Below are 21,306 nucleotides of genomic sequence, written 5' to 3'. Positions count from 1 at the left end.
CTGCAGCTACAGCGCTCCCTCGCTCCTCCTGCTTCCATCTAATGATCCTCCCTCCATCCAACCCGATCCACGATCAATTTTCTCATTTAACCAGAGCCAGCAAGAAGCAGAGTGATACTGGCCACAAGGGACACAGATGCTGGAATCTTGCATAGAACAGCGCCAGAGACCCGGCTTCGATCCCCATCACGGGTGCCTTCTGTGCGGAGTTTGTACGTTCTCCCTGTGACCGCGTGGGTTTCCTCTGCGTGCTTTGGTTTCATAGAGTCACACAGCGTGGAAACAGGCCCTTCAGCCCAACTTGCCCACACCTAGCTAACGTCCTATCAGCACTAGTCCCACCTGTCAGCATTTGGCCCGACATCCCTCTAAACCTGTCCTATTCATGTACATGTCTAAATATTTCTTAAATGTTGCAATAGTCCCTGCCTCAACTACCTCCTCCGGCAGCTCGTTCCATGTACCTACCACCCTTTGTGTGAAAAACTTACCCTTCAAGTTCCTATTAAATCTTTTCCCCTTCACCTTAAACCTATGTCCTTTGGTTCTCCATTCGCCTTCTCCGGGCAAGAGACTCTGTACATTTACCCGATCTATTCCTTTCATCATTTTGTACAACTCTAAAAGATCAGCTCTCGTCCTCCTGCTATGCAAGGGGTGAAGTCCTAGCCTGATCAACCTCTCTATATACCATAACGCTTAGCTTGCATCACAGTCGCTGCCTCAAAAAGGCTGGCAACATCTTCAAGGACCCACACCAACCTGGCCACACACTCATCTCCCCGCTACCTTCAGTAGAAGGTACTGGAGCCTGAAGACTGCAATGTCCAGGTTCAGAAATAGCTACTTCCCCACAGCCATCAGACTATTAAACTCAACTGAAACAAACCTCTGAACATTAATAGACCATTATCTGTTTATTTGCACTTAATCTACTTATTTATTGATGTGTGTATATATTTATACAATGGTATATGGACTCACTGATCTGTTCTGTATTCATGCCTACTATATTCTGTTGTGCTGAAGCAAAGTAAGAATTTCATTGTCCTATCTGGGACACATGACAATAAACTCTCTTGACTCTTGTCTCTTGAATAAAGACATTGAGCAAAGTATCAAAGGGGAGAAACAATTAAGATTTAGGTTCAGATTTAAGTTTAGGTTTATTATAGTCACATGAACCAAGGTGCAGTGAAAGCTTTGTTTGTGTGCTATCCAATCAAATCTGATAATACTACACATAAATACTATGTTGCCAAAGTCAAGTACAAATGACAAAGCAAAGAGAAAGATACAGAGCTCTAAGTTTTGTAGTATAACAGTTCCAGAGAAGAAGTTCAATGGCAAAAATGAGAAACGGGACAGTACCCTAGTTTTGAAAGGGCCATTTGGAAGCCTGATAACAGATGTGAAGAAACTGTTTCTGAGTCTGGTGCTGAGCGTTTTCAAGCTTCTAGCTGATGGGAGTGGGGAGAAGAAGGAATGACCAAAGTGGTGTGTGTGTGTATGTGTCTGTGTGTCCGTGTCTGTGTCTGTGTCTGTGTTCTGTGCAGTTTGGCAGTGTGCGTGTCATAGTCATACAGCATGGAAACAGACCCTTCAGCCCAACTTGTCCATGCTGACCAACATGTCCCATCTACACTAGTCCCATCTGCCTGCGTTTGGCACATATCTCTCTAAAGCTTTCTTATCCATGAATTGTGTGTGTGTGAGTTTGACTGTGTGTAAGTTTATATGTGTGTGAATTATGTCTGTGTAGTTTGGGGGGGGGGGGGGGGGGGGGGGGACACGGAAAGAGGCCCTCGATTATGTTGAAGAAAGAGACAAAATTGTGGAGTAACTCAGAGAGTCAGGCAACATTTCTGGAGAAAAGGAATAGGTCGAGACCCTTCTTCGTGTTGGTTGCTTTCTCGAGGCAGCGAGAAGTGTGGATGGAGTCAATGGTGGGGAGTGTGGTCTGTGTGATGGACTGGGCTATGTTCACGACTCTCTGCAATTTCTCGCAGTCTTAATTAACGTTGCACTTCTGGGGCCTCGGAATAGGCGGGGAGAGAAAACAGGTGGGACTGGGCGGCTGGCACGATGGCCCTGCGGTGGAGTTGCTGCCTTTACAGCACCAAAGACCCTGGTTTTACCTATCCGGAGTTTGTATGTTCTCCCTGTGACCACGTGGGCGTTCTCTGGGTGCTCCGGTTTCCTCCCGCACTCCAAAGTCGTACAGGTTTGTAGGTTAATATGGGGGTGGAGGGGGTGGGGCGAGGGAGGAAGGAGAATAAAGTATAATCGAGATGCTGCTGTTATATCAGGGCAGATAACCGGCCACAAAGGCCGGCATATGGCAGTGCATCTGGCAGCAGTGTTTTGTTTCATGTGGTGATTATCATATTTACTCTATTAAGCACACCTGGGCTGGGGAAGGCACTCTCAGACCACAGCTTTAAGAGCCCCATGTCATTGCTTTGCAAACGAGACATTTCCTCAAAAGAGAAATGACTGCCAGCTCCCAGACCGCAACCTGTCGCAAGAGCATCCCCTCCCATCACAACTCCCCATCCTGGCTGTGAATACGTGGAGTCATCGCCTTGTCTGGCGAGAAGAGTGACCTTTGTCATCTCCCCGGGGTCTGTGTATGTGTTTCTGTGTTGTTGTGTTTCTGTGTGTGTGTGTTTCTGTGTGTGTGTGTTTCTGTGTGAGTGTGTTTCTGTGTGTGTGTATCTGTGTATGTGTGTCTGTGTGTGTGTGTGTGTGTGTGTGTGTGTGTGTGTGTGTGTGTATCTGTGTATGTGTGTGTGTGTGTGTGTATCTGTGTATGTGTGTGTGTGTCTGTGTGTGAATTATGTATGTGTTCGCCCGACTGTGTCTGTGTTCTGTGCCATTTTGAGTGGTGTGTGTGCGTGCGTGTGTGTGTATGTGCGTGCGTGCGTGTGTGCGTGTGTGTGCGTGCGTGTGTGTGCGTGCGTGCGTGTGTGTGTGTGTGTGTGTGTTTCCTGTCCACACAGTGGTCAGGGACCCAGGTTGAATGTCCTGATTACAAGCTTGTTGAGTCTTTCTTCACTGGTTTCTCAGCTGAGACAACCAAACTCCAGTCATGAAGTTAGGTTGTATCTGGAGTAACTCAGCGGGTCAGGCAGCATCTCTAGAGAACATGGATAGGTCTGATTGTGGCGGGGTCAGGGGGTGGTGGGGAGAAAGCTGTAAACCAGCATCTGCAGTTCCTTGTTTCTACAATATGATAAACCAGATGTTTCAGGCGAATAAAAAGGCTGCAAATGTTTAAAACTCTGGAAGTTGGGACTCTGCTTCAGACTGATTGTGTTGCGGGTGATAAATAGATCGACGTGTGATCATCACTTCCTTTGACAATTCATGGAGGGAAGCATTGAAGAAATGGATCAGTGCTGGCTGACTGAGGCAGGTTCCCGACGGAGAATTGAAAGAGGGAAGGCAGGTGATATATGAGCAGATCTCAGTGGTTTCAACGCTGAGTCTCTGTCTTAGTTTAGTTTAGAGATACAGCGCGGAAACAGGCCCTTCAGCCCACCGAGTCCGCACCCACCAGCGATCCCCACACATTAACACTATCCTACACACACTAGGGACAATTTACACATGCACCAAGCCAATTAACCTGTACTTCTTTGGAGTGTGGGAGGAAACTGAAGATCTCAGAGAAAACCCACGCGGTCACAGGGAGAACGTACAACCTCCGTACAGACAGTACCCATAGTCGTGATCGAACCCGGGTTTCCGGCGTTGCAAGTGCTGTAAGGCAGCAACTCTACCGCTGCGCCACCGTGGCTGCCCAGTTGCCTGGGGTTAATTCAGCCCTATTGTCCTCACCTGCATCTCATGATGACAGATCCACAGACCAAGCAACTACAAAGATAAACTTTTGTTAATGGGTTTAAACATGTCCAGTTTAGTTTTTTTGGTCACGTTTACCAAGGTACAGTTTGTTGCGTGCTGTACAGTCAGCGGAAATACTATACATGATTACAGTTACACAAGACATTGGTGAGGCTACATTTAGGGTATTGTGTTCAGTTTTGGTCACCCGGTTATAGGAAAGATGTTGTCAAGCTGGAATGGGTGCAGAGAAGATTTACAAGGAAATTGCCAGAACTGAGCTATAGGGAGAGATTTAGCAGGCTTGGACTCTATTCCTTGGAGCGCAGGAGGATGAGGTGTATCAGGTCACGGAGCCTTTGGCCCTGAGTAAGGGAATCAAGAACCAGGGGATATTGGTTTAAGGTGAGGGAGGAAAAGATTTAATAGGAACCTGAGGAGCAACGCTTTTACACAAAGGGTGGAATGTATGTGGAATGTGTTGCCAGAAGTGGTAGTTGAGGCAGGTACTATCACAACATTTAAGAAACATTTGGACAAAGTACATGGATCGTATCGGTTAGAGGGATATGGGCCAAATGCAGGCTGGTGTGACCAGTGTAGATGCATATTGGCTGCCGTGTGCAAGTTGGGTGCTCAGGTTTCCTCCCACACTCCTAAGACATACAGGTTTGTAGGTTAATTGGCTTCAGTAAGAAATGTAAATTGTCCCTGGTATGTAGGATAGAGCTGGTGTATGGGGATAATTGGTTGGCACGGACTCGCTGGGCCGAAGGGCCTGTTTTCACACTGTATCTCTAAACTAAACTCTAAACACAATGTACAAATACAGGATAATAATAATAATAAATTTTATTTATGGGCGCCTTTCAAGGACACCTTACAAAAATTTAGCAGGTAGAGGAAAAACATATAAGGGGAATGAAATAAATAGTAGAGACATGACTAGTACACAAAGTAAAGACAGAATTCAATACAAAACACAATATGAGGCAATTAATGCACATATGAAAAGGGAGGGGGACGTGGGGCTAAGGATGGGCAGAGGTGAAGAGATGGATACAGGGTGTAATGTTACGTGCAAGATATAGCCCTGTAAAGCCAGTCCTGCCTTTAAATAATAATTGTTGTTAGTGGGTGTTCATTTATTATTATTGGTGAACATCTGCAAACTGGGCTGCCTGTGCTGTAGTTAAGGTGTGTTGTTGGTGGAGTGGAGATGGAACGGCAGGTGGTATGCCAGTGAAAGAAGGGGGAGTGGAGGAGAGGTCAGAAGATCATTGCACATATGGACCTCATATAACTTCTCAGCTTCTGTTGTCGATCTGTGTTTTGTGTCATGGGTATCGCACCAGCCTGAACTGAAAGTTCAATGGTTCAATGATGCTGTTATCGTCACATGCGAAAACGCACAATTAAATTATTTTCTTACGTACAGGGCGGCAGGGTGGCACAACGGTAGAGTCGCTGCCTTTCAGTGCTAGAGACCCGGGTTCAATCCCGACTACGGGTGCCGTCTGAACGGAGTTTGTATGTTCTCCCTGTGACCATGTGGGTTTCCCCCTGGTGCTCCGATTTCCTCCAAAGATGTACAGGTTTGTAGGTTAATTGACTTCTGTAAATTGTCCCTCGTGTCTGTGTGGGCTAGTATTAGAGTGCGAGGATCGCTGGACGGAAAAAGGAGGAGGAGGAGCCCGAGGGCTGAGGGAGAGATAGGAAGGGGAGGAGACAGCAAGGGCTAACAAAATTGGGAGAATTCAATGTTCATGCCCCCAGGATGCAGACTCCCCAAGCGGAATATGAGGTGCTGTTCCTCCAATTTCCGGTGGTTAATATATTCCCATTGTTTCATATCCTGTATTTTAAGTAGTATAGATCATGGCATATAGCCAAAATAATGAGATGAAGCAAAAATAAATAAATCTATTTTTACAAAGAAAAATATCAGACATGTCTGTGTGTTTTCTTGCCTTTTATTGTGACATTTTTCAAGCAGGATTTCATCAAATCCTTAGGCTAATTTATACCAGAGAGATTACATTAATTTTGCAATTAAATAACTCAATATGCCAAATTCTGATTATGATTTTTTTAATGATTTATCACCCAAATAGATGGTTTTCTGATGCCCCAAGTATTTGCAGTGTCTCTTTGGTCACGTGTGAGATGTGTGAATTAAAAGCAGTAGCCGTTTTTATGTTCATTGTTTCTTTTTCATTGTTTATATTTTGTGTTTAATCTTTCCATTGAAATACTTAATAATGAATAGAACTTAATATCATGAAATGAAAATCTAGTTTGCTCACCTATTTTATTGATTTCTCATTCTGTAGGCCCTCCCGATGTCTAACGTCAAAGTTATGACTTTTATTTGCACTCGTCGCGATTTTAAAAAAATGCAGACAACACCATTATAATGAACCTGACGAGATCTATGGGCCTCATGGTGGGTTATGTGCCGACATTATGTAAGGGAGCTTAGAAATGAGTATAAGAGGCAGTCCCATATGTCTTGTATCAGTAAATAAAAATTCTCTTTTTTTCAAAATTTTGAAAGTATTACATTTTAGTCACATTTTGGTCGATTTTGATCACAAATCAGCTCAAAGGGATCATAGGTCGGCCCATTTTTAATGCTGTGGTACTTCTTTACGATTTAATAACTTTCAAATTTGGCCACCCATTTCACAGGTTGGTACCCCTATTTACAGAAACACCCTCATACAGACAGTGAAACTCAACAAGACGACGGTGAAACTAGTACGACGACTCGGGTAGAGGAGGGACGGAAACAGAGAGGATGCAAAGGGTTAGTTGAAAGTTAGAGAAATCAATATTCATACCGCTGGGTTGTAAGCTGCCTTAGTGAAATATGAGGTGCTGTTCCTCCAATTTGCATGTGGCCTCACTCTGACAATGGAAGAGGCTTAGGACAGAAAGGTCAGTGTGGGAATGAGAAGTGGAGTTAAAGTGTTTGGCAACCGGGAGATAACTTAGGCAAAGGTGGACTGAGTGAAGGTGTTCAGTGAAACTGTCCCTCAATCTGGATGTGTGCGTTTTCTTACCTGAAGGGAGAGGTGAGAAGAGGGAGTGACCGGGGTGAGACTGCTCCTTGATTATGTTGTCGGCCTTGCCGAGGCAGCGTGAAGTGTAGGTGGAGTCAATGGAAGGGAGGTTGGTTTGCATGACGGTCTGGGCTGCATCCACAGCTCTCTGCAATTTCTTGCGGTCTTGGACGGAGCTGTTCACAAACCATGCTGTGATGCACCCTGATAAAATGCTCCCTACACTGCACTGCATCCAACAACTCGTCTGAAATCCCTGGCCATGTGTCGGTCTCTCTGTGTTACACTGGGCTGGAATCAGGCTGGTGACTAGGGAGCAATGATTGGCCTCCAATCCTCCAGGGTGAGGGTTTAGCCCTGACCTTGAGCAACATGGGACCTCAGTCCCAACAGGTGTCAGGACCTGTTTCCTGGGCAAAACGCATCACATCCACACTTCTCAGATATGGGTCTATGCCCAGATGGGATTTAGATTTACTAGCTGACAGATGGCATCTATTTCTGGCCCAGATGTCTGCAAAAAATTAATGCCAGAAAATTCTGAGCTGGTTTAATAACAACGAAATTAAATTAAAAAATATATACAGCTCAATTTATATTTGCCAAGTGGGAGTGGGGGAATTAAAGAAGTGAACTATTTGTGCAATAAGCACCTAGAAGATACACGTTAAAATATATATTCACAATTGAAATTAAAGGGACAGCAAAGAATAAGCTAAAGATGTTTAAAAAACAGTGTGAAATTCTTCCAATTTATTCAAGGTTGTCGGAAGATTATGCCAAATGTTGATAACCACTCTGTGTTATCAGTTTAAAAACCCAAGGATTTGATTAGCCTACTAACCTCATTCATAAAATGGAACCTATTGTTCTTAAACAAAAAAAATGTCCACTTAGTTTTAAATGAAAAGTGAATGTAAAGCAGGCAGACTCTATCTCACTTGGTTTCTGAAGACATTTATTGCATAGAAAGCATTGTCAGGCGCTCCACTGATGTGATTTATAGCAGTAAGTTCCTTCTGTGCATTTCCTCCAACAACTATTGCCCTCCCAAGAAGCCCATAACTCAGTTAGACTTGGCCCCATAGAACTTCCTCAATCACACTCAGGCCGCCTAGACTTCCGGGATATAGACACAAAATGCTGGAGAAACTCAGCAGGACGGGCAGCATCTCTGGGGAGAAGGAATGGGTGGAGTTTCGGGTCGAGACCCTTCTTCAGACTAAATCAGGGGAAAGGGAAAGATGTAGACGTGATGTCGAGAGATTAAGAACAATGAATGCAAAGATATGCAACAACGTAACGATGATGAAGGAAACTAGCCATAGTTAGCTGTTTGCTAGGTGAGAATGTTAAGCTGATGTGACTGGGAGGGGAAGGGATTGAGAGAGAGGGAATGCAGGGGTTACTTGAAGTTGGAGAAATCAATATTCATACCACTGGGCTGTAAGCTGCCCAAGTGAAATATGAGATGCTGTTCCTCCAATTTGCGTTTAGCCTCACTCTGACAATGAAGGAGGCCTGGGACCAAAAGGTCAGTGTGGGAATGTGAATAATTCAAGTGTTTGGCAACTGAGAAATCAGGTAGGTCCAGGCGGACTGAGCGAAGATGTTCAGCGGAACGACCGCCCTGTCTACGTTTGGTCTCTCCGTTGAATGAGAGTCCACATCTTGAACAATGGATACAGTAGATGAGGTTGGAGGAAGTTCAAGCGTTGTATCTTCTGCGTTGCATCTCCTGCGGTTGCAGGCGCAGGTACATGGGGAGGGGGTGGTTTGGGTGGGAAGGGATGAGTTAACCAGGGAGTTGCGAAAGACCAGTCTCTTGTGGAAGGCGGAAAGGGGTGGGGGATGGGAAGATGTGACTAGTGGTGGGATCCCATTGGAGGTGGCAGAATAGTTGGAGGATTATACATTAATGCAACGGTTGATGAGGTGAAAGGTAAGGACCACGTTGGCGCAGCGGTAGAGTTGCTGCCTTACAGCGCTTGCAGCGCCGGAGACCAGGTTCAATCCCGACTACGGGTGCTATCTGCACAGAGTTTGTATGTTCTCCCCATGACCGTGTGCGTTTTCTCTGAGATCTTCGGTTTCCTCCCACACTCCAAAGATGTGCAGGTTTATAGGTTAATTGGCTTGGTATATGTGTAAATTGTCCCTAGTGTGTAGGATAGTGTTAATGTGCGGGGATCGCTGGTCGGTGCGGACTCGGTGGGCCGATGAGCCTGTTTCCAGGCTGTACCTCTAAACTAGAGACCACGGGGACTCTGTCCCTGTGTGACTGGGGGGAGGAGGAGCAAGGGCGGAGCTTTGAAGATCTCCCGGAATTACGGGATCTCCCCGTTGCCAACCATTTGAAGTCCCCTTCCCATTCACACACTGACCTTTCTGTCCTGGGCCTCCTCCGTTGCCAGAGTAAGGCCTTAGGCAAATTGGAAGAACAGCACCTCATATTTCGCTTGGGCAGCTTACACCCCAGCAGTAATGAACATGGAATTCTCTCGTTTCAACTAAAAGAATAGGTGACATTTCGACTTGGAATCTTTCTTCAGACAGATTGGCCCTGGTCTTTGCTTGCCACCAGCTCTTCCCCACCCCACCCTCTACTTTCTGTCTGAAGAAGGGTCCCAGCCCGAAACGTCACCCATCCTTTTTCTCCAGAGATCCAGCTCTTTGTGTCTACCTTTGGTATAAACTTCTGCAGCTTCTGCTGTTCTTTGTGTCTACACTTGAAGAATTGCTCTACTCCCGGCTGGTCTCATGTTTACTGTCAGAGAACGTAGAACAGTACAGGCCCAAAGTGCTGGAGTAACTCAGTGGGACAGGCAGCGTCTCTGGATAGAAGGAATGGGTGACGTTTCGGGTCAAGACCCATTTTATGTCACTTAGGTGTGAAAGAATTTTTTTTTTTTCCACAGGATTTATAGTGAAACTCTCTAGCTGTCTTGAGGATATGGATAGGTGACATTTACAGTCATGACCCTTGACACTGGGTCTCAGCTCAAAACGTGACCCATTCCTTCTATCCAGAGATGCTGCCTGTCCCGCTGAGTTACTCCAGCATTTTGTGTTTAAAACAGCATCTGCAGTTTCTTCCTACAATAGAACAGTACAGCGTTGGAACGGGCCCTTCAGCCCATGATGTTTGTGCCCAAGTTAAACTGATCTCATCTGGCTACACATGGTCCATATCTCTCTAGTCCCTGCACACCCATGTGCCTATCTAGAAACCTCAAGCACCACTATCATAACTGATCCTACACTACCCCTGGCAGCCTGTTCTAGGCACCCACCCACCCACCATCTGTGTAAAAAACCCACACATCTCTATGAAACTTCCCCCCTTGTATTTTAATGACTCCTCTCACCTTCCTCAAGTGTGGCCACATCTGGAATGTTAAAATACAGAAGAAATATGAAACAAAAACAAGAAAGCACTGGTAGGTTCAGACTGCCACGGAGTCGCACAATAATGGCAGAGAGCCTCTGAAAAACAATGCTTCAGTTCTACAAATGCTTCAGTCAGTGAAGGTACTTCATCTCGAGCACCTTTTAAAGCTCTGAACTTTAGTCAAGACACATTGGCCTTCCGCAAGAGTTACCAGGGTTTAAAGGATTAAATTACAAAGGCTGATTCATTGACTCAGGTTCCAATAGTACGGACAACATCTTCTGATGGCTGTAAGTTTGAGAAAGGACCATTGTGGGGGATTCAACAAAGAGGTCTGCCCTTCATTTTATATCACTTAGGTGTGAAAGAAAGGATTTATAGTGAAATTCTCTAACTCTCTTGAGAATATGGATAGGTGACATTTAGGGTCAGGACCCTTGACACTTGGTGTCCATCTCTCTTCCCCAATAGTCTAAGGGCTGCAGGACTCAATGTCTTTTGAAGTTGAGATTGACAGCTTCTCATTGATGGTGAGGACTATGAAGTGAATGTGGAGTAGATAGGCCAAGGTTTAGTTTAGTTTAGAGATACAGCATTTAAACAGGCCCTTCAGCCCACCGAATCCGTGCTGACACTATTCACACTAGTTCTATGCTGCACACCAGAGGCAATTTCCAGAGAGCCAATTAACCTACAAACCAGCACATCCTTGGAATGTGGGAAGAAACTCGGAGAAAACCCACAGGGAAAACTTAGAAACTCCGTGCAGACAGGAAACCTGTAGTTAGGATCGAACTCTGGTCTGAGGCGCTGTGAGGCAGCAACTCTACCGAGGCACCACTGTGCCACCCTGTGTTCTGTTTGAGATCCTTGGGATTAATTTAGCTGATGCTGTGCTGTGTGTTTATTGATCCTTCAACTACTAACACCAGGAAACGTGTAGCAGTCCCCAGTGGAAAACTGAGGGGATGTAGAGCCATTGGAAGTGCTGTCCTATCACCACCCTTCCTCAAATGCAATAGACCCCAGGGCACTGTTGCAAGAAGAATGAGACACTGTCCTGGTGGCACAGTGGCACTGTGTTGGATATAACTAGTGTACAGGTGATCGACCCCCTTCTCATCTCTAGCCTTTGTCACTTGCTCCACCTATCTGCCCCCTCACCTGTAACCATTTATGATTAAATAGACACTGAGTGCTGGAGTAACTCAGTGGGCCAGGCAGCATCTCTGGAGAAAAAGGATAGTTGACATTTTGGGTTGGGACCCTTCCTCAGACTGAAAATAGGAGGTGGGGGATGAAGTGCTGGAGGCGAGAAAAGACCAGGACTAATTGAGGCCGGCCACAAATGACCTCAGGCAGGGTGGTGCCCTGGTGTCATCTTCCCCCCTTGCCCGCTTCCTCCCCACTAGTCATTTAACCAGTTCCGTAGCTCTCCACATTGTATCCCTCTTGAGATCACACATTCCCTGGCCAACAATGAGCCCACCAGGGCAACACTCTGCCCGAAGTCATTTGTGGCCAGGTGGACAAAAATGCTGGAGAAACTCAGCGGGTGAGGCAGCATCTATGGAGCGAAGGAAATGGGCAACATTTCGGGTCGAAACCCTTCTTCAGAACTGTCTGAAGAAGGGTTTCGACCCGAAACGTTGCCTATTTCCTTCGCTCCATAGATGCTGCCTCATCTGCTGATTTTCTCCAGCATTTTTGTCTACCTTTGATTTTCCAGCATCTGCAGTTCCTTCTTAACCATTTGTGGCCAGCCCTGATTGTTCGCGCCTTTTCCCACCTCCAACTCTTCAGCCCACCCCCCGCTTTCAGCATGAGGAAGAATCCCGACCCGAAACACCGCCTTTCCTTTTTCTCCAGATGCTGCCTGACCCGCTCCGTTACTCCAGCACTTTGTGCCTATCTTTGTTATAAAGCAGCATCTGCAGTTCTGTGTTTCTACCGCTTATCACTTGTCAGGTTTTGTGCTGCCCCCACCTCTCTCTTCCTGCTTTCTCCCCCTCGTACCATCAGACTGAAGAAGGGTCCTGACCCAAAATGTCGCCTGGTTCAATGGTACTTTATATTGTACCTAGATACAGTGAATTTTTTTTGTTTTGCATACAATCCAGTAAAATCATGCTGTACATAGCACAATCTTACCCAAGTACAAGAGTACAACAATTATAGTGTAATTAAAGTAGATTTCTTCTAAGGCACAGCACAAAGAGAGCCTATTCATCCCCCCCACAAATATTGCATGTCCCTCTGAGTTCCTCCAGCACTTCGTTATTTTTTTACTCTAGGTTCTAGCATCTGCAGTTCCTTGTGTTTCCTATCAACCAAGCTTTTTACCATCTGTGCTAATATCTCCTTACTCCTGTCCATTTTGTTTGCGATTACTCCAGTAAAACACCTGGAGATGTCTATAGCTACACAAATGCAAGTTGTGGCTGTTGTTGTTGGCAGAGTCATAAGATTATTTAGACACAAGTGATAAGTGGTAAATGCTGATTTACCAAACAAAATGTACTTGAGATGATGTCAAGTATTCAAGTGTACAAAAGCATGAGAGGAATAGACTGGGTAGATGCACAGAGTATCTAAACATGTGTGTGAGAATAAACATGTGTGTGAGAATAAACATGTGTGTGAGAATAAACATGTGTGAGAATAAGCATGTGAGAGAGAGAATAAACATGTGTGTGAGAATAAACATGTAAGAGGGAGAATAAACATGTGTGTGTGTGTGAGAGAGAAATAATTTAAATTTTAACCAACTCCCCGGGTACACTGGGAAACCGCCTGAAGATATAGTGAGTGAGGGGAGGGGGTGGGGAAGGGTTTGTGCTTACAATTAGTCGTCTGTTCAGTCTGCTTGCTCGGTAGTTTATCCAACTGGTATGCAAAGTGGAGCCGCTGCCTCACTCAAACATTGGCTGGGACCGCGGCTTTGAAGTGTGATCTTGCTCATTGCCATTCCAGCTCGCTGTAGGATCTTTGATTCCAGGGTCTGGTGAATCGATCACACTTGGAAAGGGGCTCTCGAGGGAAGGAAGGGTTTACTGCTGCTGACTCTGTCCAAGAGAAAGTCCACGCCGTACTTACGGGCCATCGCGAAAAGTTTTCTTTATCTCCAAAAAGCCAAAGAGAGACATGGTGGGGATTTCTGGATCGTACCAGAGTGAGTGCTGATTCCTTGTTTAGCAGGGGAGGGTTGGAAGGGAGGGGGAGGGGGGGGATATTGTTGCAACCTTTCACTTTGCAAAGATCACCACCGCCTCTCTAAAATAGAAAACACTGTAGCCAGAGGTTGGAGAGGGGTTGAAAGTTGCTCGGGGAGGGAAAGAAATTGATCTAAAGAAAGGAGGGGGAAAGCGTTTAGCCGGGTGTAACTTTCGGCGAGAGAGAGAGGGTTTGTTAACGCGCAGAGAATCAATGGCAACAGAGTCATTGTGTCGAGGGGTCACGTTTAGTCTGACACAGTCCATTTAGTGGTTTATTTGTCTTCGGTCAAGTATCAAATCCATTTAAAAACCCAGAATTAATATGTAGATGTTTATTCTATTAAGAGGAACTAATGAAGGAGGACATATATTTTTCATTTACAATGTGGTTTTTTTTTAAAGTATCGATCTATTTTGGTAACAGTTGATCCTTTATTGATTTTATTTTGTTTCTGTTCTTTGTACACGTCCTACCGCCTCGTACCCAGTTCAATAAGTGGATTATTGGTTTTGTATAAAGTTACCAGAGTTGGTGTATGTTACATGCGCACGGCTAGGGACAACACATCGATACGTGTTACACAGTAACGGGGCGATATATTCATGGGAAGTAACATGTATGTGGACGGGATCGAGATATGTGTTGCATGTACAAGGTCAACTTCAATGTGGTTATTCCTCTGCCCCCGATGTGGGCCCTCAGGATTGAGTATGACTTGCCCACGCTTCACAGAGTCATACAGCGTGGAAACAGGACCTTCAGCCCAACTTGCCCACAGTAACGAACATGTCCATCTACACTAGTCCCCCGCCCCCCGCCTGCGTTTGGTCCATATCCCTCCAAATCTATTCTTTTCATGTACCTGTCCTAATGTTTCTTAAACATTGTGATACCACCTGCCTCAACAATTTCCTCCGGCAGCTCGTTCCACACACCCACCACCATTTGTGTGAAAAAGTTGCCCCCTCAGTTTCCCATTAAAACTTTCCCCTCTCACCTCAAACTAATGGCCTCTGGTTTTTGATTCCCCTACTCTGGGCAAACGTCTCTGTGCATTCACCCTATCCTGGTGCACCTCTCTAAGATCACCACTCATCCTGTGCTCGAACATGTGAATTCTTTGCCTGACCTACCTCTCCCTATAGTTCAGGCCCTCGAGTCCTGGCAACATCCTCGTGAATCTTCTCTGTACTCTTGAGATACAGATAGAGCACAGAAACAGGCCCTTCAGCCCAACTTGTCCATGCTAACTAAGGTGCCCCATCTAAGCCAGTCCCATTTCCCCACGTTTGGTCCATATCCCTCTTAACCTTTCCTGTCCATGTACCTGCAGTATGAATATTGATTTCTCTAACTTCGAGCAGCCTATGCTTTCCTGCTCTCTCCATCCATCCCCCACCCTAGCTCTCCGACTAGTTTCACTGTTCTTCTGATTAATTTGACTGATTCTATGCCTCCTTGTCACCTTCCCCTCAGCTAACAATGAACCATTCTACATTTCCTTCTCATCGTCTGCTTCCGTTTGTCATTTTCACACCTTACCCTTCCCTATCTCTAGACGCCCTCTCCCCTGACTCTCAGTCTGAAGAAGGGTCTCGACCCGAAACATCACCAATTCCTCTCTCCAGAGATGCTGCCTGTCCCGCTGAGCTACTTCAGGTTCAGATTCAGATTCAACTTTATTGTCATTGTGCAGTGTACAGAGACAACAAAATGCAGTTAGCATCTCCCTAGAAGAGCGACATAAATATGAGCAATGAATAAATCTATTTACGTGCAAACAGTCATAGTATTTTTTTCCCTGGTGGGAGGAGTGTCCGGGGCAGGGGGGGGGTCTCTCCGTCCAGCAACGGAGAGACCTGTAGCGTCTCCCGGATGGTAGGAGGGTAAACAGACTGTGGTTGGGATGAGAGCAGTCCTTGGCGATGCTGAGCGCCCTTCGCAGACAACGCTTGCTTTGGACAGTTTCAATGGAGGGGAGTGAGGAACCGATGATGCGTTGGGCAATTTTCACCACCCTCTGCAATGCTTTCCGGTCAGAGACAGAGCAGTTGCCATACCATACTGTGATACAGTTGGTAAGGATGCACTCGATGGTGCAGCGGTAGAAGTTCACCAAGATCTGAGGAGACAGATGGACCTTCTTCAGTCTCCTCAGGAAGAAGAGACGCTGGTGAGCCTTCTTGACCAGAGTTGAGGTATTGTGGGTCCAAGAGAGGTCATCGGAGATGTTGACCCCCGGGAACCTGAAGCTGGAAACACGTTCCACCTCCGTCCCGTTAATGTGGATGAGGGTGTGCGTGCCGCCTCTGGACTTCCTGAAGTCTACAATGAGCTCATTGGTCTTCTTGGAGTTAAGGGCCAGGTTGTTGTCAGCGCACCATGCTGCTAAGTCCTGGACCTCCTCCCTATAGGCCAGCTCATCGTTGTTGCCGATGAGGCCAATCACCGTTGTATCATCTGCATACTTGATAATGGTGTTAGTCCCATGTACAAGGGGTGGAGGGGTCACAGCTTAAGGATCAGGGGAAAATCCTTTAAAAACCGAGATGAGAAGTTGGTGAATCATCTGCCACTAGTGAGGCCAGATGGTGTTAGATGTGGCCCTTGTGGCCATCAGAGGGTACAGGTACGGGATACTGAGTTGCAGCCAGTCATATTAAATGGCGGTAGGGCCGAAGGCCTACTCCTGGTTTCTATGCTTCTATGTACAGGTGTGCAGTCGTAGGTGAAGAGGGATTAGAGGAGGGGGCTCAGCACACAGCCCTGTGGAACACCGGTGTTCAGGGTGACGGTTGAGAAGGTGTGCTTGTCCAGTATCCAGTTGCAGAGGGAGTGGTCGATGCCCAGGTCACCGAGTGTGGTGATCAGTTTAGAGGGTATAATGGTGTTGAATGCTGAGCTGTAATCGATGGACAGCATTCTTACGTAAGTGTCTCTGTTGTCGAGGTGGGAGAGGGCGGAGTGAAGTGCCGTTGAGATGGCATCTTCCGTACTCCTGTTCTTGCGGTAGGCAAACTGATAGGGATCCAATGTGGGGGGTAGGCAGCCTTTGAGGTGTGCAAGGACCAACCTCTCGAAGCACTTGGTGATGATGGGAGTAAGTGCAACTGGGCGGAAGTCGATGAGGGCTGCAGCCTTTTGCATTTTGTGTCACCACTAAGGCAATATACAAGAGTCACCATGTTTCTGCCACATATTTGTATCCTTCATGTTCAAAATTCATTTTTTTTAAATGTGAGAGCATTTTATTTTCACAGAGGGTGGTGGGGGCCTGGAACACATTGCCAGGAGTGATGGTGGAGGCAGATATGATAGTGGCTGTGGTTAGATAGGCACATGGATGTACAGGGAATGGAGGGATATGAATCATGTGCAGGCAGAGGAGATTGGCTTAAATTGGCATCATGTACGGCACAGGCATTGTGGGCCGAAGGGCCTGTTCTTGTGCTGCACTGTCCTATGTTTTAATTACGGCTTCAATGTAGCCCGGGGAGACGTCAATGTTGTTAGTTCAGTCGTGAAGAGACAATTGGTTTTGCTGCCAGAAATCACAGGAACTGGTTTGATGAGAGAGTCCAAGATGTGATGACATAACTGCAAAGACAAGGCATCGTTGCGTCGGAAATTCCACCACATCTCGAGGAGAGAGAAACAACTCTAAACATAGACGCAAAATGCGGGGGTGAGACTGGTCCGTGATTATACTGGTGGCCTTGCCGAGGCAGCGTGAAATCTGTAGATATAGTCAATGGAAGGGAGGTTGTTTTGTGTGATGGTCTGGTTTGCGTTCACAATGCTCTACAATTTCTTCAAGTCAAGTCAAGTCAAGTTTATTTGTCACATACACATACGAGATGTGCAGTGAAATGAAAGTGGCAATGCTCGCTGACTTTTGTGCAAAAGACAAACAACAAAACAACCAAACAAATTATAAACACAATCATAACACACATATTCTTTGTGCCGTTCTTGCCGTCTTGGATGGAGCTGTTCCCAAACCAAGCTGTGATACATCCTGATAAAATGTACTTAAGAAGGAACTGCAGATGCTGGAAAATCGAAGGTACACAAAAAAGCTGGAGAAACTCAGCGGGTGCAGCAGCATCTATGGAGCGAAGGAAATAGACAACGTTTCGGGACGAAACGTTGCCTATTTCCTTCGCTCCATAGATGCTGCTGCACCCGCTGAGTTTCTCCAGCTTTTTTGTGTACTTCTGATAAAATGTACATTCCTTTGCAACCAGTATTGTTTCTTGTTCTCCAGAGTCGCTGCCTGACCCGCTGAATTACTCCTGCACTTTGTGTCAATCTTTGTTTCCTACGATTTTCTGTTGCAACCCACCACAGCATTGGGTGTCTTGTTCCCATGCCCCGAGGCATTGAACAGATTAAAAGGCAAGAATCCCTTGTGTTTGCAGTTAATTACTTTCTGGATCTCCTGGTCACTTACACCTGCTTGAAACCAGGAACTGCAGATGCTGGTTTACATGAAAAGAAACAAAGTGCTGGAGTAACTCAGCGGGTCAGGCAGCATGTCTGGAGAAACATGAGTCAAAGTGACGTTTTAGGTCGGGACCCTAAGGTATCTGAAGAAGAGTCCCGACCTAAGATGTCACCTATCCTTGTTTCTCAATGGTTCATTAGTTTCTCTAATGTCACATGTATCAGGTGCAGTGAAATACATGTTTTGCATGCAGCTCAGCCTGTCTATCTGCATACATCAGCACAATCCACCGGGTTAGTGCAGATACTAATAGGCTACAAGATGGTGCAGCGGTAGAGTCGCTGCCTCACAGCCCCTCTAGCGACCTGGGTTTGCTCCTGACTGTGGGTGCTGTCTGTACGGAGTTTGTACGTTCTCCCTGTGACCTGCGTGGGCTATCTCTGGGACCTCCAGTTTCCACCCACGCTCCAAAGACGCACAGGTTTGTGTAGGCTAATAGACTTGGTGAAATTGTAAATTGTCCCTAGTGCGTGTCGGATAGTGTTAGTGTGCGGGGATTGCTGGTTGGCGCAGGCTCGATGGGCCGAAGGGCCTGTTTCCGCACTATCGCTAAACTCAACAGCCCATTGACTCGGTAGGTAAGAGGTGTCATGTTACAGTCCCAGCTGCAGCTGACCACAAAGGCTCAGGGGTGGGCACCAGAGGTGGGATGCTGCTTGACCTGCGTGTGGGGGACCACATGGGTTTCTCCCACACTCCAAAGATGTGCAGGTTTGGAGGTTAATTGGATTTTGCAAATGGTAAATTATCCCTCATGTGTAGGATAGTGCTAGTGTATAGTGTCGATGGCTAGTGTATGGGGTGATGGCTAGTGTATAGTGTCGATGGCTAGTGTATAGTGTCGATGGCTAGTGTATAGTGTCGATGGCTAGTGTATAGTGTCGATGGCTGGTGTATGGCTAGGGTATGGGGTGATGGCTAGTGTATAGTGTCGATGGCTAGTGTATGGGGTGATGGCTATTGTATAGTGTCGATGGCTAGTGTATAGTGTTGATGGCTAGTGTATGGGGTGATGGCTAGTGTAAAGTGTCGATGGCTAGTGTATGGGGTGATGGCTAGTGTATGGGGTGATGGCTGGTCGGCGCGGACTCGTTGGGCCAAAGGGCCTGTTTCTGCGCTGTATCTCTGAACTAGACTAAACTAAAATACACCGTCAATAATAGCGCGCGCGGTCACACAGGCAGTAATTGTTTTCTATACATCTTCATTTTCATGACACATTTATGGTGGGGAAATGACCCCAGCCACTTCACAGATGCAATGGGGATAACAGACCTTAAGCCAGATTAGATAGAGCAAGCGGGGGCTTAGTAAACAGTGTTATGAAGGAGTGGAGCGATTCAGAGAGACAGTCCCACAGTATCTGGTGGCAGAAATCACAGCCAACCATGGAAGAGACTAATGAAAGGGGCACAATTCATCAGAGCAGCAGGAGTGGGATGTCGGAAGATGGGGAGGGAGGGGTTGCAGTGATAAGGCTGGGTGAGGCAATTCAATGTAACGATATTTTATTGTCACATGTACCTAGTTACAGTGAAACGCTTTAACCCGGTAAAATCGCACAACAGACCTCACCTCGGCACTACACGAGTGTGGCCATGTTTTGGTGCCAACAAAGTTCCAAAAGTTCACTGAACAGTCCTCTCTTCTGTCTGTCACCAAACACACGTGCCCCCTTCATTCTCGCACCCCCCCCGGCCGTGCCCCCCCAATCAGACTGAAAGTCCAGCACATCAGTTCCTTTGACAAGGTTCAATGTCCTCAATGGGGTAGGGGTGAATCTATGACAGTTTCCTAGCTTATGCAAGGGCAGTTCAGAAGCCTGATAACAGAAGCTGATCCTGAGTCTGGTGGTGCGTGTTTAAGCTTCTGTCTCATTCTCTCTTTCTTCCCGCTCTCTCTCTCTCTCTCTCTCTCTCCCCCCCCCCTCCCCCCCCACACACACACACACACACACACACACACACACACACACACACACACACACACACACACACACACACACACACACACACACACGCTCATTCTTTCTTTCTATCTGTCTTGCTCACACACATTCATTCATACATTCTCTCTCGATCACACACACATATCCATTATCTCTCTCTCTGTCTCTCTCTCGCTCTTGGTCAAAGACACATATTCATTATCACATCCCCCACCCCCCCTCGCTCTGTGAGTGCTGTCAGCTGCTTTGGACATTGGCGATGCCATCCTCTCTGCCAGAAGGCTGGGAGCCTGGCAGCAGTTGTGGGAATTGAGCCCAAGCACATCCCACCTGTTCCCCTGCAGAAGGGATAAAACTGAGCTCCCATCTGCCGGGTCCAGAGGAGCTTGGAACACCTCCTGCAGCCTGACAGAAGCATGTTGTTCCCACGAATAAACCCAGGTTAATTAAAGCCTGCCTCCTGCAGACACCACAACCGGGGTGCAGGGAGGAAAGTACAAGCTTGTGTGTCTGTGCCACTTTCCACCACCGGCACTGGAATATTCCTTTTGTGCTTTGGAGCAAATTTAGTTTAGTGATACAGCGAGGAAACAGGCCCTTCAGCCAACCGAGTCCGTGCTGACCAGCGATCACCCCCCCGTACACTAGCACTATCCCACACACGAGGGACAATTTTACAATTTACTGAAGCCGATTATCCTACAAACCTGAACGTTGTTAGAGTGTAGGAGGAAACTGGAGCACCCGGAGAAAGCCCATAGTCACAGGGTGAACATACAAACTGCTTACAGACAGCACCCGTAGTCAGGATTGAACCCGGATCTCTGACGCTGAAAGGCAGCAACTCTACCGCTGCGCCACCAAAGAACAGACATTGTTGTCATCTTCTTGTTTGGACTCTAGTGAGTGTTTATTGTTAGTTTAGTTTATTATTGCCCTGTGTAGCATGGGCGGCACGGCGGCGCAGGTATAGAGTTGCTGCCTCACAGCGTTAGAGACCCAGGTTCGATCCTGACCTCGGGTGCTGTCTGTACGATTTTGCACGTTCTCCCTGTGACCGCGTGGGGTTTCTCCGGGTGCTCCGGTTTCCTCTCACACTCCAAAGACGTGCAGGTTTGTAGGTTAATTGGCTTCGGTAAAATTGCAAATTGTCCGTAGTGTGTGTAGGATAGTGTTAGTGTGCGGGGTGATTGCTTATTGGCGCGAACTCGGTGGGGCAAAGGGCCTGTTTGTGTCGATCTTCCGTCTAACAGCTATAGAAACAGGCCCTTCAGCCCACTGAGTCCATGCTGACCATCGATCAACCAATCACACTAGTTCTATGTTATCA

At 46.7% G+C, this 21,306-nt stretch overlaps 1 protein-coding gene across 1 annotated transcript in view; it reads left to right on the top strand.

The window, feature by feature from the left end:
• The first annotated feature begins 13,133 nt into the window (after window positions 1–13,133).
• Window positions 13,134–21,306, top strand: part of LOC129707298 (protein CBFA2T2-like) — a 100,174-nt gene continuing 92,001 nt past the window's right edge. The window contains exon 1 of the mRNA XM_055652236.1: window positions 13,134–13,477. Within this exon, the coding sequence (XP_055508211.1) occupies window positions 13,450–13,477 (28 nt within the window). The 5' untranslated portion in view covers window positions 13,134–13,449. The remainder of the gene's footprint in view (window positions 13,478–21,306) is intronic.

This window comes from Leucoraja erinacea, chromosome 21, assembly GCF_028641065.1.
Source record: "Leucoraja erinacea ecotype New England chromosome 21, Leri_hhj_1, whole genome shotgun sequence".
NCBI classification, from domain to species: Eukaryota; Metazoa; Chordata; class Chondrichthyes; order Rajiformes; family Rajidae; genus Leucoraja; species Leucoraja erinaceus.
The sequence above is the reverse complement of the archived record's forward strand: the minus strand, read 5'-3'. Positions and strand labels throughout refer to the sequence as shown.